This window comes from Rhinatrema bivittatum, chromosome 16 (assembly GCF_901001135.1).
Source record: "Rhinatrema bivittatum chromosome 16, aRhiBiv1.1, whole genome shotgun sequence".
NCBI classification, from domain to species: Eukaryota; Metazoa; Chordata; class Amphibia; order Gymnophiona; family Rhinatrematidae; genus Rhinatrema; species Rhinatrema bivittatum.
In genome coordinates, this window is record NC_042630.1 from 44,754,073 (window position 1) to 44,772,882 (window position 18,810).

Genomic DNA, 18,810 nt, shown 5'->3' on the forward strand with positions numbered 1-18,810 from the left:
CTGTGTCATCGCGAGTAACGCAAGACGTAATACGTTGTCCCAAGCCTATTCTCAAACACACCTGTAAGACTACTACTGTGAGTAACGTAACATCCAAGACGTTCCTCTTACCATTGGCGGGACTGCGATCCGCTGATTTTTATAAATAAAGCTTATTGAGAAGCGCAAAAAAAAACGCCGTCATTCAGAGCTGTTAAGCCTGAAGAGAAGGAAACATCTATTGCCATGGATTATTGTTAGCCAATATGAGAAGAACGCCGAGGAAACCAGTACGCCATTGAACAGCGTTTGCCACTTTGAGGCAGGAAACATTCAAATTCGGGCCAGGAGAAGAGTCTGCAGAACTGGCGGAACTTGAGAGCGCTTTCCACTAAACGAATACAAACTCCCCTGAGGAAGAAAGGACAACTTTTCGAAACACAGCTGTGTTGGGAGATAAGTCATACGTTTTCAATACTTTACTATCATGGCGTTTATCATGGACATTATCTAACTAAAAAATTTTTCATTTGAAAGAAGATTATAATATAAAGTCATTGAGCACAGACTTTTCACATCAATTCATAGCGAATTAATGGCGTTTTGATTATAAATGTCTTATACAAAAATAAGCAAATAAGCAAAAAGCCACTGTTTGCGTTATGTAATGAATAATTTTATTATTAACAAATTAATTGACTAAAATAAAGAAGATACACAAACATAAGGGATTGGGAGGTCGGTAAGTTTATGATTACACCACAGAATTGAAGCAAGGCCGAGGAGGCATGCATTCATATGTATGAAACTTACCTTATTCCATTCCAAATTATTTTCTATCTCACTTACAAACATGCTCAATCACACATATGCCCTCTCTCACAGCCACAAGCCAGCCAAAAACATGCTCCATCTCTCTCTCGCACACACACACACACATTGACACACACAAGCACCCTCCCTGACTCACATATACACCACACATATACAGAAACACCCTCCCTATCTCACAAACATGAAGCACCTTCCCTGCCTCACCCACAGAAGCACCATTCCTTCCTCACATACACCCACACACAGAAGCTCCATTCCTTTCTCACATACATACACACAGAAGGACCATTCCTTTCTCACATACACACCCAGAAGCTCCATTCCTTTCTCACATACATACACACAGAAGGACCATTCCTTTCTCACATACACACCCAGAAGCACCATTCCTTTCTCACATACACACCACATACACACACATAGAATCTCCATTCCTTCTCACATACACACACACACACAGAAGCTCCATTCATTTCCCACATACAATCATAGAAGCACCCTTCTGATCTCAAATACATATACACACAAAGGCCCCCGCGGAACAGCTCATCTCCGGTGGCAGCTAGCAGCACTGATCTTCTTTTTTTTGGCCCTGCCGGCCTGCTCTCTGGCAGCGGCTGGCTACGCCGGCCTTCATTTTTCCGGCCCAGCACCCTCAAATGTGATCAGGAGCAGAGGAGGCCATGTGATCAGCTAGTCCAGCCCATCAGGGGAAGCCCGATCCCCCGATAGGCCAATCTGCACCTGGTGGATACTCTCACATGGCCTTCTATTTCAAATGGCCACTAAAACACAGCAAAACTAAAGAATGAAACTAATGATATGTTGCATTCATGGGGATTCGCCATGCATTTCACGGACCCATGAATGCAACGAAAAGGGACCTATTAGTTGTGGATTGAGCATTCATTGAAAATGAATGCACATCCCTTGGTAATATTATCTTCTATATTTCCCACTCTCTAGCCTTGGTTAACACATTGTTCAGATGCCTTGAGATCATTAGACATAACTCTGCCCTGAAAGGGAGCTGTAAAATAGATTCCTCTCTTTTGGAAGAGGGCAATTATTAAGTGCTCATTATGAACAGGTAAGTTAGGGCATGAGAAAAATGTTTTATTAAAAAAAGAAAAATGAAAACAAAAATTCCAGATGTTCAGCTTTTTCCACAAGAATTAGATAATTTCTAAAAGATATTGCACTGAAAGATCCCTCCTGTACAATACTTTATAACACAGATATGCCTTTAAATACCAAATAATGGGAAAATTAACAAAAGGAACCTGTACACTAACCATGAAATACAATCTTCCAGAAAGGAAGAAAACTTTTTTTCTAAAGTATTAATTTTCAGCCATTCAAAAACCAACAATAAGCAATTTGTGGAAGGAAAACGATGCACAAACAGCTGATTGCAGAGTTCAGCAATAGGAATGATGATGGCAACAGCACAAAGAGAAGGAAGTATTCCCCTGTCCATGAAAAACAGAGAGAAAAATCCACAGGTGCTGTAGGTGTTACGGCCGCTGGCTGCGGCGGTCCGCAACTGGGGCCGGTCACTCACCCTCGGCGTCGGGCCCTTCCTGGGACGCCCGCAGGAGTCAGCAGCCACCGCTGTGGTTCTCTTCGTGGCTGTGCCAATTCCAAGATGGCCACCGTTTTGCTGACTCCGCCCCCACCGGGCCTCCTAGAGCCACGCGCGTGGCTGCTGAGGTGATTTAAAGGGGTCATGACAAGAAATGGTCATGGCTCCTCTTTGGAACTTCTTCCTGGTGCCCTGTGTTTAAGGTAAGGTCTGCTCCTCAGACCTTGCCTTGGTATCTTGGATCTTGGTCCTGTGTGTTCCTGTGCCTTGAGTTCCTGGTCCACAGCCTGCTCATCTGGTTCCTGTTCTTCTTGGTCCTTGTTCCTGGTTCTTCCCTCATTGGACGGATTTCTTCTAGCTTCGACCCCTGGACCGGCTTCCGACCATTCTCTGGCTTTGACCCCTGGACCAGCTTCCGAACAATCTCTGGCTTCGACCCCTGGACCAGCTTCCGACCATTCTTCTTGCTTAGTCCCTCAGACCGACTTCGGTCCATTCTCCGGAGATCTACACTTGAATCGACTTCGACCTGCTGGAGGCGCCAGCTATCTGGATTACACGACCTGCAGGAGGCGCCTGCATCCAGGCCTTCTTCGGTCTCCAGGGAGTCTCCTAAGTCCCAGTGGCCGGGTTCCTACGGCCTCCTCCTGGGGGAATTGTGAGCTTCCAGGGTGAAGTATTCATTCCACGTCTACATCACCAGGCCTCGCCTTCCGACGGTAGGGACCTAAGAGGGGTTACTCTCCTAGGTAGCGCTGACTCTACCTCGGACCAAGGGTCCACTGCCAGAGCTTTAACAGTAGGCACACTAAGAGTTAATCTAAAGATACAAAATACACACAGCAAGGGCAATGTGTGTGTCATAGGGAGTCATCTCCCAAATGGGTTCATCAGCTAACTTACTCCTAACTCATTGAATCCTTCATTCCAATGATACAGAAGCCATCCAGCAAGTAGGTGAAGACCTCAGACTTTAGAGTCCTTACCATATATTCATTTCATAAAACTCTCAAACAACCGCACATGGTGGCAAATATGAGTGTATGTAGTGCATAGTCTATTTATTTATTTACTTTAAAAAAGTTTTCTATACCGATATTTGGTTATTACCATCATATCGGTTTACAATATAACAACTTATTTGGCAAATATCAATACATCAAAGTTAAACTTCAAAATAAAACAGAATACAATGATCAATGTCTTAATTCGTACCTTACTAAAATTAGTTACTATTAGTTACCATTACAGATGTGCAGAGGGATGCCATACGTTGCATTCAGGATTCAGATTTGTCGGGGGGCAGATACGTTGCATTCGGCCGTATAGCACCCTGATACATTAATACGTCGATTTCTATTCGTTTACCCGCTAAAATTAAAATTAACTACAACCCCCCACTCTTCGGACCCCCCCAAGACTTACCAAAACTCCCTGGTGGTCCAGCGGGGGGGTCCAGGAGCCAACCCCTGCACTCACACCCTCAGTGCCGGTTTCAAAATGGCGCCAATAGCCTTTGACCAACTATGTAACAGGGGCTACCGGTGCCATTGGTCAGCTCCTGCCACATGGCCATCGGCGCCATCTTGTGCTCCTACCATGTGACAGGGACTGACCAATGGCACCGGTAGCCCCTGTGACATAGTATGGGAAAAGGCTGTCAGCGCCATTTTGATTACTGGCAGTCGATGGTCTGAGTGCAGGAGGTCGCTCCCGGACCCACACTGGACCACCAGGGACTTTTGGAAAGTCTTGGGGGACACTCCTGACCCTCACAAGACTTGCCAAAAGTCCAGCGGGGGTCCGGGAGTGACCTCCTGCACACCAGCCGTCGGATGCCAGTACTCAAAATGGCGCCGATCGCCTTTGCCCTCACTATGTCACAGGGGCTACCAGTGCCATTGGTCAGCCCCTGTCACATGGTAGGAGCACAAGATGGTGCCAATGGCCATGTGACAGGGGCTGACCAATAGTCCCGGTAGCCCCTGTGACATAGTAGGTCAAAGGCTATCGGCGCCATTTTGAAACTGGCACCGAGGGATTGAGAAAGAGTTCTCAATGTGACCTACTTGGATTTTAGCAAAACTTTAGATACGGTCCTGCACAGGAAGCTTATGACTAAAATGAGAAGCTTGGGAGTGAGCGCCATAGGATTGCTACCTTTAATCAATAAGCCTTGATGCTTTTGATGCAACTGCTTCAAAGGAGTGGGCTGGGGGATGCAGGGAAATAGGAATTTGCATTCAGAAACAACCAAAACAAGCCCTGATTTTTTACAGTCTGGGGTATTGATGCACAGATGTTAAGGAAAAAACACAGGACTGCTTCTATGGCCAAGTCTTTAAGCAAAGCACATCAGGCAGCATTGACTGATAAATGGGGGGGGGGGGGGGGGTAACCTACACGGCACGGCTGATACTACCATGGGAAGCTTGCTGGGAGACTGGATGGTCCTTTTTCTGCTGTCATTCCTATATTTCTATGTTGATACCTCCAAAAATTAAATACTCACCCTCCTAAGGCCCTTTTTCTCACTTTTCCCTTGAACCACAGATTACGTTTGTTTAATCCTTGGTGATCCAGTTGTGCCCAGAAGGTTCCCTGAGACTCTGGGTGCAGTGTAGCATTTTAAAAAATGGGGATTGATGACCTCTGATTCTCCTTTGCCCCATAAATCTTCTAACCATCTTAGAGGATTTTGAAATACCCATGGAGGTTAAAGGTCTGTGGGCACTATTTCTACCTACAGACCTTGCGGCTAATTTGTAAAGAAAAAGCAGATGCTTTTGAACACTGCCTACAAGTTGCATGGGTAAAATGCAGCCATTTACTTTGCACATCCTTGTTCTGTAGGTGGCAAAGCAAAGCAGGGGAAAATCACCACATGTATACATGGATGAATCTTTACTTATCCAGTTAGATAGCATAGAAATGTGTCCTTTGTACAGACTGGGACACTTGTGACATTTCTTGGATTTCAGAATAGACTATAAAGGGTCCTTGGGGGGGGGGGTTGTATGTCATCTTCACAGGCAAACAAGTAGAGAAGTGCGTGTGCCTTATAGAATATTTCAGGGGAAATGTGAGGTTGTGTATGTGCTTGTACGTGCAACTCTTAGTGTAGTCGGGGTTGGTCAAAGTTGGGGATCCGGTCAGGGTGGGGAGAAGTTTGCAGACTGGGAAGGGGATTCATTCCTGGATATTTAAGTGAGGAATAGGAAGGGGGGGGGGTCTATCCATGAGGATTGGTGAGAAACTGGTGGTTATTAGCTTGATGCCTTGTCGCTTCTAGTCATGTGCATCACCACCTGCATTGACAATGTCAATTATGATTCCATAACACCAGTTATCGCTGCAGGTTTGAACTCAAATAACTATTGCAGGCCGGACTAAAAGTTCCCATGGGTCAGATGTGGCTAGAGGCCCATCTCTAATGTATAAGGAAGTCTAATCTCTGGCCAGTACTTTATTTTATTTATTTTTATTTTATTTATGTCTTTCTATAAACCGATAGCCGTTCACACATCGTATCGGTTTACAGTAAAACAGGAACCATTGGGCAGAACCCTTACATATAACATTGCAAACAGGTTAACTTTTGGGCAGGGCCCTTACATAAAATTGAGAACAGCAAAATCACTATATACATATCTTTAACTCATAGGGGTGAATTTTAAAAGCCCTACGAGCCCCTACATGCAGAAGTTGGGACAGTATGCACTGCGCGGTTTTTAAAAGACACCTGAGTATACACATATTTCCTGGTATGCGCCAACATTTTTTTTTCAATAAAAGAGGCGGAGTATGGGTGTGGTATGGGCAGGGGCATGGACATTCCGGGATTTTATCAATGAAACCAGCGGATACGTTTTACGCGTACAAGTGTGTCCCCTGCTGAATAACTTTACTACTGTTATGGATGGCGTGTAAGTAATAAAATAAACTAGGCTAGTCAGTGGGGTTTGAAGGGTTGGGACTAACAGGGTAAAAGGGAGGCTAGTAAATTAGGGGGTTAGTAAATCCTGTCCTTTACCTGGGTGAACTGGGAATGAACTGGGAAAATTTAATTGCACCAGTGCTCATGTCTACTATAATCCTCCCACTTATGCAGTAGAAGCGTCATTTGAGCACATATGTGCGCGGCCATGTAAAATTGTGCACACATATGTGCGCATATACGTGCGTATGTTATAAAATGTCTGCTTCCACTGGCACGAGCCGGCATACGTGAATATATGTGCGCCTGTGCGGCTGCTTAAAAGTTACGGTCCCAATGAGGATACAAGATACAGGGAGAACAATTTTCAAAGTTCTTTATGTGGATAGGAAGTGTTTTACCTGCATTGATTGACCATCTGATAATTATCACCCCTCAGTGGTTCTAAAAGTCTATGTATTCTACAGAACAGACAAACCACAGGAGGAGGCTGCAATCTTGAGGGTGTGCCTAGGTCGGGCAAGAAAAATGGAATGCACAAACTGCATTTTCATATCTTCATACATACTTTTTCAACAGAAATCTGCTCACAGAAATAAGAGGTGTCAGTGATTGCATGGACTTTCCTGCAAAAATTATTTTTCCTATTGTCGACCATTTGCTGAATTTATCCCATGGGTGCAGTTTACAGTTTATTATACAGAAAACCTTCATGCTTACAGGTCTCACAAGAATTTAATCTCTCTGACCCTCTCAACCTCAGTCTGTCTAGCACCCTCAGATGACAGTGGCTCCTCAGTTTCCTCCAACAAATCATCTCAGTCACTGATTCTGTCCTAATAGGCATCAGTCAATAAAACCTATGTAATATGGAACACTAAAAATATGTATACACAATTATTTCATGGATGAAAACCCTTGGAATTTCATAAAACTGGTTTTAAGATTAGTAAACAATTAACAAGGTCTATTGGGTCCAGGCTCCAGAAATCATATCCCGAATGAATTAATCCACCACATAAATACTCCTAGCTCATCAGGCTCTTTACACCAGATACATAGAATCCATTCATTCAAAATGTAAGTGATGGGATCGGATTTTTCTTTACTAGATAATTTTTAGTAATGTTCCCTAATATGATGAATCCTCAGACACAGATTGGCAAAATCTCTTATTCTGAATGTGCTATTCATGTTATTCTTTGGAATAATTGTAAGACAGAAGTAAGGATTAGCTTTTAATTGTATTGATTTATTTTGTATTTCTAGGCTCTCTATGCAATTTTAGATGAGGGCAGTTTACTGCAGTTTTTTTTCAAATATGTTAAGGTCAGATCTATGCAACCAGATGATTTCTGGACTGACTCACAGGTCCAGATTTAAACTCAAGTTATTATGTTGACCACAGATATATTAGTAAAATATTTACTGCTTTTATGTTATGGGGTTAGCAGTACATAAATTGCCTCCCCTGCTCCTCATCCACACACATCCACACACAAAATAAGCAATACATCTGGATCTTGATTTGAATAGTAGCATCTGAAATGTAATTCAAGACAGGTCACAAATGAGCAAATGAATGATCTACACAGTGCCAAAACACATCACCACTTTAGAAACCAGAAGGTTACACTGTGCCTCACTGTTCCTGCAGTAATTGAAATCCCCTGAAATAAGAAGTATACAACCAAGATTATGGGCCTTTTTTCCTATCAACACAGAATGGGGATAGAGCTTTAATAAATTGAGCCTTATGGTTGTGGAAACAAAGATCTTGTCATGCAAAAAAGAAAACTTGTCCAGATTTCAATATCACAGTCTTTATTTAATTTCAAATGATGCATAACTGAAAAGCAACCATTCCATTGCATTATCTATAATTTTTCTTTTTAAACAAATAAGGCACCTAAGGTATATGCATGTTTTTCAGCCTTTACCAAGTATTGATTTTTAAAAAACAATTACCAGCTAAACGAAAAATGAAAACCAGGCTGTTATACTGGTAGAATTAGGCATATCATTTAAAATACATAACATGTAAGTACATCTAACAAATGCCCACAGAACATCTCTGATTAATGTTATGCACATTAGGAAAAGGATGCATGTAATTCAAGGCAGCTTAAAGTCCATTTACCTAAATTTCACACATTCATGCTATTTTTATCCATTTTAAAAGGTGAATAAAAATATTGCCTTTAGTGGCTTAATGGAACTGCCAACTGAACTTTTTCAGTTATTTACTAACATCAATACTTTGAATACATTTGTAATAAAAATAAATACAAATCTTTTTTTTACAATAGCTTTATTTTATTGATGTAGCATTATTAAAAGAAGGATAAAACCCAGCATAAATGCAAAAGGTGCAAAATATAACTGCATATGTGTGAGCATTGAGGGAATATGGTGACTATGGGGGTCATTTACCAGACGGATCGCACGCGATAAGGGATGTTTCACACGCGAAAAGTCCCTTATCACGTGCGATACCAAGATGGGGGCGGAGTCGGCCCTGAAAGAGGAGGAGTCGGGGTGTCACCAGGGCTGACTCCGCGAAGATGCCGCGGACGACGAAAAGGTAAGGGCCTTTTTGCGTCCTATTTCGTGCCCAATAACTACACTTTCTATGGTGGCGCTATTCGGTGTGAAACCGGCAGTGATCGCACCGCCGCGGTGCGATCGCTGCCGGCTAGTGCAGGACTGCCCCCCGTTTCGGCCCCCCGCCCCTCATTACCTAAAGTATAGCAGGCCTGCGATACTTTAGAAAATGAGGCCCTATGTCTCTTTGTATCTATCACCATGCAACCATCTTTCTATGACCCTGAGAGTGTGAAATTGGGTAACTGCAAAATCAGAAATCTTAAATAAAGTATTTATGCTTGGCAGTTACAAAAGGGGAAGATGGTGGATGGAAGATGGGAAACAGCATGGCAAAATGTGACCTTGTTATGAAGCAATTTACAGAAGAGAAATAATTATTTGAATTTGCAAGGGTGGATAAAGGCATGGGATTCGGTAGTCTATGCCCGGGAATACTTAATAAGCTCTAGAATGAAGACCGTGGAAGTTCCGAGGGACTGGGAGAGAACAGATGGGATTCTATTACACAAAAGCAGAAACAGGGAGGAGGTTAGTCAAATGCCAGTAATGAGGAAAACATTTAAAAAGCTGCCAAGAAAATGATAGGACAGTATCTTAAAATGAATAGAGTACAGTACGGCAGACAAGAAGAGGCTTTTGCCAGATGAGCTTGGATGAATTATTTCAAGAGCTAACAAAAATGATGGATCAGGGAGATGAGGCAGATGTTGCCCAACTGGACTACAGTAAGGATTCTGACACCGTTCCACATTAAATGCTAATAAGTAAGGTACAAGTCTGGGTGAAAGGGTTGCAAGTTTGGTGAGGAAGTGTTTGACAGGCAGGGCACAGAAGATGGTGATTGATGGAGTCCAGAATACTGAGGGCAAAGTGATCGTCAGGTTCCTGAGAGCTTGATACTGAAACCACTTATTTCTGATGCCTTTATAAGTGCCCCTGCTGGGGGACTGAAGGGAAAATAATGCTTGTTTGCAGGCAATTGCAGAGACGGCTTTAAAACCCTGCATGATTGCCTGGGAGCAGCATAGTTATTTTTTCTTATCATGATCGGTTAGAGATATTAATGCAAGATCACAAATCATTAACTTCTGGGGCAGTGGGGGTGGAGGGGACAAGATGAGGTTCACGGTCATCTTTGGAAGATTCAATTTCTTTCTTTCCTGGTCTGGATTTCAATTCTAACAGGAATGTTTTGCTTTCCATTTTTCTTTTTTCTCTCTCCTTTCAAATGGTGGATTTCTATCTATGTTGACATTTGTTTCTCCTTTTGGACATTCATTTTATTTCTTTATTTATCCAGTTGTTACATAAGAACAGAAGAACAGAAGAACATGCCATACTGGGTCAGACCAAGGGTCCATCAAGCCCAGCATCCTGTTTCCAACAGTGGCCAATCCAGGCTACAAGTACCTGGCAAGTACCCAAACATTAAATAGATCCCATGCCACTAATGCCGGTAATGTAAATGTAAAATGTGAATGTTAGCACCAACGTGAACTATAAATGAATTAATATCACATGTGGATGTGGATGAACAAAACATCCTGTAGATTATAAATCTTTTTGTGACGCTACATGTCAATTACCCGGAGGGAAGATTCAGACTGGTTCCTTGAGATAGGAAGTTTGATAACTTCCAAAACCTGAACTACGTGGAGATGACGTTCCTTCTCATTTCAAGAAACAATTTGTGCAGTCCAGATGGGCACTCTGATGGTTATCTAAAATAAATTATTTTTTTCACTTATATTAACACTAAAAAATTGGTTAACATTTTGGAAAGGTTGGTGGTGGATAGATCGATGATTAAAAAAAAAAATCAATTAAATTTGCATCAACAGATGATGCCTGCTGATATGATGCTTTTGCAACCTTTTTTAAAAAATTGAAAGAAAAAAAAATCTTTGAACATTTTTTTATATATAGTTTGTGTTGGCGCTAATTATTTTGGAAGGATTATTTGTTATTTTGATAGTGTTTCCTATCCTGGACTTTTTTTTTTTACAAAAGTGAAAGTTATACATAAAACAGGAAAAAAAAGGAATGTAACACAGTAGACACAGTTAAAGGTGTGGAGAAATGAGAGAAAAGAAAAAGTTTGGAAGGGTTTGGAAAAAATTACTTAAATGTGGAAAAATTACAACACTTTGAATTTGGGGCCTAATTTTAAAAAGCATTTACTCGAGTAAGTGGGCTTTTGAGAATTACTACAATATGACGGTAATTTTCATATCTTTAATACATACTTTATTAAATAATCAGGACAATATCTGGCTGTGCACATCTTTACGGCTTTATAAACCTACAAGACAATTAAGATCCACCAATATGAATCTTTTAGAAATTCCTTCAGTTCGGTTAGCCAGACTTCATACAACAAGACAAAGGGCTTTTTCAGTAGCGGGTCCCATTATGTGGAACTCACTGCCAAATGCCTTAAGATTAATATCAACATAAAGAATTTAAAAAATCATTAAAAACATACCTCTTTATAGAGGCATTTGGCTCAACAGGCCAATAGGTTTTTGTGAATCAGATTGGAGTAGGCCTCTGTTTCTTTTTTAGAATTTGTTTTCAGCTTTTTGTAGTCTTCATTTTTTTCCTCCTGCACTTGAGTTAAGTAAAGAGTATTATGTTTTTAGTTATAAAGGAAGCAAATAAAACTAGCATAGGGATTTGAAATGAATTGTATTTTTCACTAACTTTCACTATTTTTTGTTTTATCTTTTACTTTATTTTAACTACTTGATTTTTTACTATTTAATTTATGTTTAAACAAAGATGGAAAGTAATTAGTGAATTTCTTATGTGCAACTGTTTGATTTTTATTTATTTTTAGTTGTTTTATTTTTATTTGATTATGTAAACCGCTTTGATCAATTATGTAATTGCTAAAATGGTATAGAAATAATTTAAATAATTAAAAATAAATAAATATCTGCGCATGGGCGCACATCACCACATGTGCGCCAGCATGTGCCTGGGGACAGGGCCATTTATAATATACACACACATATGTGCACATTGGGGCGGATTTTCAGAGCCCTGCTCGCGTAAATCCGCCCAAAACCGGGCGGATTTACGCGAGCAGGGCCCTGCGCGCCGGGAAGCCTATTTTACATAGGCCTCCCAGCGCGCGCAGAGCCCCGGGACTCGCGTAAGTCCCGGGGTTCTCGGAGGGGGGCGTGTCGGGGGGCGGGCCCGGTTGTCGCAGCGTTTCGGGGGCGTGTCGGCAGCGTTTTGGGGGCGGGTACGGGGGCGTGGCTACGGCCCGGGGGCGTGGCCGTGCCCTCCGTACCCGCCCCCAGGTCGCGGCCCGGCGCGCAGGAGTCCCGCTCGCGCGCGGGGATTTACGCCTCCCTCCGGGAGGCGTAAATCCCCAGACAAAGGTAGGATGGGGGTTTAGACAGGGCCGGGCGGGTGGGTTAGGTAGGGGAAGGGAGGGGAAGGTGAGGGGAGGGCAAAGGAAAGTTCCCTTCTAGGCCGCTCCGATTTCGGAGCGGCCTAGGAGGGAACGGGGGTAGGCTGCGCGGCTCGGCGCGCGCAGGCTATACGAATCGATAGCCTTGCGCGCGCCGATCCAGGATTTTAGCCGATACGCGCGGCTCCGCGCGTATCTACTAAAATCCAGCGTACTTTTGCTTGAGTCTGATGCGCAAGCAAAGTAGGCTGATCGCGCTTCTTTTAAAATCTACCCCATTATAAAATAGCCTGTGCGTGCATTAATGTTCACCCAATTTTAAGTGGGCGACCATGTAGGTGCGCAATTCCCAATTCTACCTCATAAGTGAGGGTATTTTATAAAGAGCACGCACCCACATCATTTCCATTTTCACCAGTTCATCTACCAGTTACCCATTTAGGAGCTAGGTCCTCCCTATCCCCCTAGTTTAATAACTTACTCTCCCCCAGTTACCCTAGACCTTTTAAATCCCTCAGTTATGGGTATTTTGGGGTTTCTTAAACTTATACCTGGTCCCTATGCTGCACTAGACCTGGGCACATGCCCAGACGTGTAAATAGATACCTGCATATCTCTTGTCTCTTCACATTCCCTGCCCCAGAATATCCATGGTCAGCCCAGGCCCTGCCCACACTCTGCCCCTTTTGACAGCCACGTGAGATGTGCGCATAAGAGGAGAACCACATACACCTTGATGGCTTTTAAAATAGGGTGGGCGCATGCCAGCCCAACATGTGCATGTATCTACTGATCTGGGAACATGCCGGGCTTTTAAAATTCATCTTTATATGCCATTGAGTTATCCATAGGATTTACTCGAGTAAATGGCTTTTGAAAATTGCTATGATAGTATGTTAAATTTACATGCATAACTCCTTTGAAAATCACCTTCCTCAGGTGCAAAAACTCAGTTAGCCATGCATCATTTAGAAGGTCAAAAACTGCAAACGAATAGGAATGAGACCTAGGTATCATTATGACAAATGAGCTCAAAATAGCCAGTTAAAGTAACAAAGCATCTGGCAAAGCTAGCAGTGTGACTGAATGCCTAAGTAGAGGTATTATTAGTAGGAGAAAGGAGGCATTATTGCCTCTGGATAGGTCACTTATAAGATCCTCAGCTTGAGAACACTTTTTTTTTTTTTTTTTTTGCTCTCAAGGATGCCTAATCTCTATTCACTTTCCCCTCATTCTGCTTCTTTTCAATTGTTTCAGCACACCGTGGTGCATAACTTCAGAGAAATGGGAAACCACACGGGAGTGACAGAATTCCTGCTTCTGGGGTTCTCGGAGTTCCCGGAGCTGCAGCTTCCTCTTTTCGCTCTCTTCTCACTCCTCTACCTGATGGCCATGCTGGGGAATCTCCTCATTATCTGCATAGTATGTGCTGATCATCACCTACACACCCCCATGTATTTCTTCTTGGTAAACCTGTCTATCCTTGACATCTCTTCCATGACAGTCACTGTGCCAAAATTACTGGCCATCCTCCTGATACAGAGTAATATCATATCTTTCACTGAATGTTTTATACAGATGTATTGTTTTCCCGTTTGTGTAGAGATAGAATTTCTGCTTCTCACTGCCATGGCCTATGACCGTTATGCTGCGATATGCAACCCACTGCGTTACACCATTGTCATGAATAAGAGGGTCTGTGCTCTTCTGGCAGCTGTCTCATGGCTTGCAGGTTTAACATACACATTGCCACTCACAGTCATTACATCTCAATTTTCTTTCTGTGACTCCAATGTAATCAATCACTTCTTCTGTGACTTCACAGCACTGCTGAAACTTTCCTGCTCAGACACCTCAATCATTGAACCTATGAATTATACAGAGTCGGTGTTTTCAGGCTTCACCCCATTTCTCCTCACCCTGACATCCTACGTGTTTATCATCTCCACCATCCTGAAAATCCGTTCTAGAGAGGGGAAAAGCAAGGCCTTCTCCACCTGCTCCTCCCACCTCACAGTCATCATTTTGTCATATGGGACTATACTAGGCGTTTATATGCAGCCCAGCTCAGGAGATTCTAAAACATCAAATAAACTGCCTACTGCATTGTATGTAGTCACTCTCCCTCTGTTAAACCCGCTCATTTATAGCTTGAGAAGCAAAGAGTTAAAAGTGGCCCTGAAGAAATCCTTATGCAGAGTATTGATAGTTTCAGACCCTAAACACATCTGAACTGCAGGGAGCTGTCTGCCATTGCCCTGATCCATAGGAACACTCCCAGGGAATGAAAGAAAAAAATATTTCAATAGAACTATTGCTTGTGAGGAAATGGAGGTGGGGTGGGAACTACCAGAAAAAGAAATGGGATCATAAAATAATAGTTAATCTTTAGAGCTGAAGAATAATGGGCAGAAGGTGGCAGGCTCTATGTTTCAGAAGGTTAATCCAGGCAGATGTAAATCGGCAGGACAATCCTCACTAGTGAGGAGAGCAGTCTATGGAGGCAGCAGTGACCTAAAGCTTGGCACTGAAATGGTAGATTTATTTATTATATTTGTTTATATTCTGCCTTTCAGATCTTCAAAGTGGATTATGTTCAGATACTGTAGGTATTTCCCTATCCCCAGAAGGCTTATAATCAGGGACAGTAACTTTCAAACCGGCGCATAGGTGCACAGGTGCGCGCATGCATCGTCAGTGCCCAGGGGCGCAGCTATTTTATAATTTGGGCGTGTATACATATGCATGTTATAAAATAGCCTGGCCGCGTGCTCCTGTGCAGCACATTTTAAGTGATCGTGCATATGAGTTAGGGTTGCCACCTGGCGCCAGATCTTCAGGACAGGTTGATCCTATCCTGATTTTACTCTTCTGCATGCAGGTACTTATAGTCTTGCTTTCCTTAGGGAATGCAATAGAGAAATCAGAATAAGTCCCAGCATGCATTGCGATAAAACCAGGACTGCACCTACCTGTCCTGAAAATATGGAGCCAGTTGCAACTCTAACATGGGTGCGCAAATCCTGCCTTCTAGCAAATTATTTGGGGATTTTAAAAGGCATACACACCAACACTATTCCCAGTTTTACCAGTTCATGTACTGTTCACCCAATTAAGAGACAGGTTCTCGAGGGGAGTGGCCAAGATGGCGACCGACTAAGAGGTGCGGAAAGCTTTCCCTATTGCAGCTATATTTTTGTTTCCTGACTTTCGGGTTATTACCATCTAATTTCATGCCTCACACCAAGAGAAAAGCTAGGCTTCGTGAAAGCCTAGCAGTATCTGAAAGTCTGAGTTCTCAACAACCTACTATTGAAAAGTTTTTTGAATCTTCGCTGATGGAGCCGGGAGCAAGGGCCGCGGTAATCGGAGAAGCAGAGCGAGCCTCTCCGATATTGGCCGAAGAGATATCGCTGAGTCCCGGCGCACCTGTGATGCCGTCCCCACCCCAACGGTCGAGAATCGCAGGAGAGAATTCATCTTCAGCGTCTTTGGACAGCCCCGCTGAGCTGAAAGCCCAGAAGGAGAGCTGCCAAGGAGGAAACCGAGGAGGGGAAAAGGAAAGCGAGCGGTTGGAGAGAACTTTGGTCCCTCCACAGGGGTCTTACCTACCCCCACTTCGAGAACAGAGTAATCCTGCTGAGCCGATGTTGGGAGCGATCCGGGACAATGATACTGAGGCCACATGAAGAGGTGAACAGATCCAAGTAAGACCTTTCCTGATAAAACCTGCAAAAATATCAATGGAAACTTTATGGGAGACATTAGCTTTAATTGAAAATGCGATTATTTATTTATTTATTTATTTATTTATTATTTTTATTATACCGAGTTTCATGATCGGAATCACATCAACCCGGTTTACAATTAACAATGTGAGTAAAGACAGAGAGTAACAAAGTAAAGAACATTTCCCAATACAACAACAAATATAGTAAGAAACTTAACAAATATTATAACAATATTTTGGATGTGAGAAAGTTACAAAAAACATGGAAAAATAACTTGGATATGAAAGGGGAGGAATTGTAGAACGACTATTAGCATTTTAACCAGCTGTATCAATTAATAAATATGTATAATATTATAAAATATAAAATATAGGTGTGTAGAAAAATGATCAGATATGATATTGTTGTGAAGTATAATAAAAATTAGGTGTGACTGCGTGTGAAGTTAGTGGGATTAATTTTTTTTTACAGTAATTAATTTTTTTTTACAATAAAAAATTAATTTTTTATTGGTTTGTCAAGGTCTGCTTTTGAAATAAATAAAAATAGTCGGTATAATGAAGAGAGAATAAACAAACAGGAAAAAGCTGTTTTGGAAATGGAAGAGAAAGTGAAACAGATTGAGAAAAATCAACAAAATATAATCCAACCTGAAAATGTCCAAAACAAAAAAAACTGGAAAATATAGAAAATTCTTTAAGGAGCACAAATATAAGAGTTGTGAATTTTCCCATTATACCTCAGATATCACCTGTGGAACTATTTAAAAATTATTTAACTGAAAAGTTAAAGATACCGAAGCAGGCACTCCCATTAGTTACTAAGGCATATTTCTTGCCGCAAAGGAAAGCTGGGAATGATCAAGGAAATGTGGAAGAACAGTTGAATGTGACTGATTTTTTGGAACTATCTCAAGAAGAAATAATCACTAAAAGAGGAGTATTATTAGTGACTTTTGCCTTTCTAGCTGAGAAGAACAACACATTTCGAATGTATTTTAGAAACAGTGCAGAATTATTCTATGGTCAAAAGGTGTGGGTGTACCCCGATATCACTAAAGTCACTCAAGACAGGCGAAGGAAATTTCTAAGTTTGAGACCAGAGGCATTAAAGATATGTTCCAAATTTACTGTTCGGTATCCATGTAAACGTTATATAAAATATCAGGGTAATGATTACATTTTCTTTGTACCTTCGCAGTTAAAATTCTTTTTGGATGCTCACCCAAATGTGACCTGATCAGTACATTAGGCAATGAGTAGGCTATCTTAGTATTTTCTTTTTTCTTTATTTCCTATTTTTTTCGCTCCATGTATGAGGCTACTGTCTCCCCATGCATTCCTTTATTTTTAGGGTGGGCATAAATAGGGTATTATAATGATCCTATAAGATGATGTTGGAAATGTATTAATTCTTTATTCTCTGTTGATGTATCACCCTTAATTTCCTCACATTGTTATAATATGTATAATTTTTGAAATGCATAAAGATAAAAAAAAATAAAAAATACAGGTTCTCAACACCCCTCCCTCCCCCTGGTTTAATATCCTGCACTCCCCCAGTTAACCCTGACCCCTAAAACCCCACTCATCTGCTTATTAATCTTTATTTTTTAACATTCACATCATCCATAGCAGAAGCAAAGTTACGTGGCAGGGAGCCTCGGCGTGTAACGGATCACGTAAGTATTTACGTGCACATCTCAGGTTCATGCCCGAAAAGCCTGTGCCCCACCCCTTTTTTTTAACATTTTCTACATCTGCGAGCTGCGGGAGGTATGAGTGTATCTCGCCAGCTTTTAAAATCTGCTCACTGCATGTGAGAACCCAATTTATTCCCATATCCCCTAATTAATGCAGTTGCCTGGCTTCTAAACTTCACCTTTAAGTCTGTACCTGAGTCATTAGAGGGTAAAGTGATTTACCTGAGGTCACAAGAACCTGAAGCGGAAGCTATCAGAACAGCAGGAGCCTGGATTAAGCTTTCTGAAGCAGGATGGCATCAGTAATTTCAGGCCCTGAAAATAGAAACCTTCAGGGGTATGTGAGGCAGACAGATTAGCATGCATGTGGTGGGAGGAGCACCATTATACATGACAAAAGTCTAGAGGGGAGCAGGAAGTAGGAGCACCAGGGCCTGCGAGACTAGTCTTGACAGTTTTATAGTCTGCGGCAGTGACAGAGTTATAGATACAATGATAATATTTATTTATCTCACACTTTCCCACATAACTGTTCAGCACGTGTTACAGCAAAATAGCTTGAGGAGCTCCACCACTGTACCATCTGCTTCTGGCTAGGGGCCTGGTTTACTAGGGCTTTACTTCCATTCTGCCTATGGGAAAGAAAGCTTAATAATTCAGGCCCTATGTCAACTGTCCTCCCTTCTACTTAAATAAGAATCACTGGAGCATTTCATGAATATTAGACCAATTGGAGCTTATAACCCCATTTTCTATGCTTTGAAATAATGATGACACTTCTGAAATGAGTGAGGGCCACTCATTCTGAGCTTTGGCATAAAAATTAGGGAATGATGGAGGTGCAAATTAAAGATCAAGATTTGTATAAGAAATAAATGCCTGGATTTATCAAAATGCACTAAATATTAGGGATGTGAATCGTGTCCTCGATCGTCTTAATGATCGATTTCGGCTGGGAGGGGGAGGGAATTGTATTGTTGCCGTTTGGGTGTGTAAACTATCGTGAAAAATCGT

At 42.0% G+C, this 18,810-nt stretch overlaps 1 protein-coding gene across 1 annotated transcript; it reads left to right on the forward strand.

The window, feature by feature from the left end:
* The first annotated feature begins 2,209 nt into the window (after positions 1–2,209).
* Positions 2,210–14,595, forward strand: LOC115077579 (olfactory receptor 1J4-like). Its single transcript, XM_029579875.1, has 2 exons — positions 2,210–2,323; positions 13,621–14,595. The coding sequence occupies exons 1-2, from the start codon at positions 2,210–2,212 to the stop codon at positions 14,593–14,595; spliced, it is 1,089 nt and encodes a 362-aa protein (XP_029435735.1).
* The last annotated feature ends 4,215 nt before the right edge of the window (positions 14,596–18,810 follow it).

Bases quoted from the DNA above. Each gene is read 5' to 3' on its own strand.
- LOC115077579 (XM_029579875.1), top strand. From the start codon at position 2,210: ATGCACAAACAGCTGATTGCAGAGTTCAGCAATAGGAATGATGATGGC. The intron at 2,324-13,620 runs GTAGGTGTTACG...CAATTGTTTCAG, and splicing joins GAGAAAAATCCACAGGTGCT to CACACCGTGGTGCATAACTT.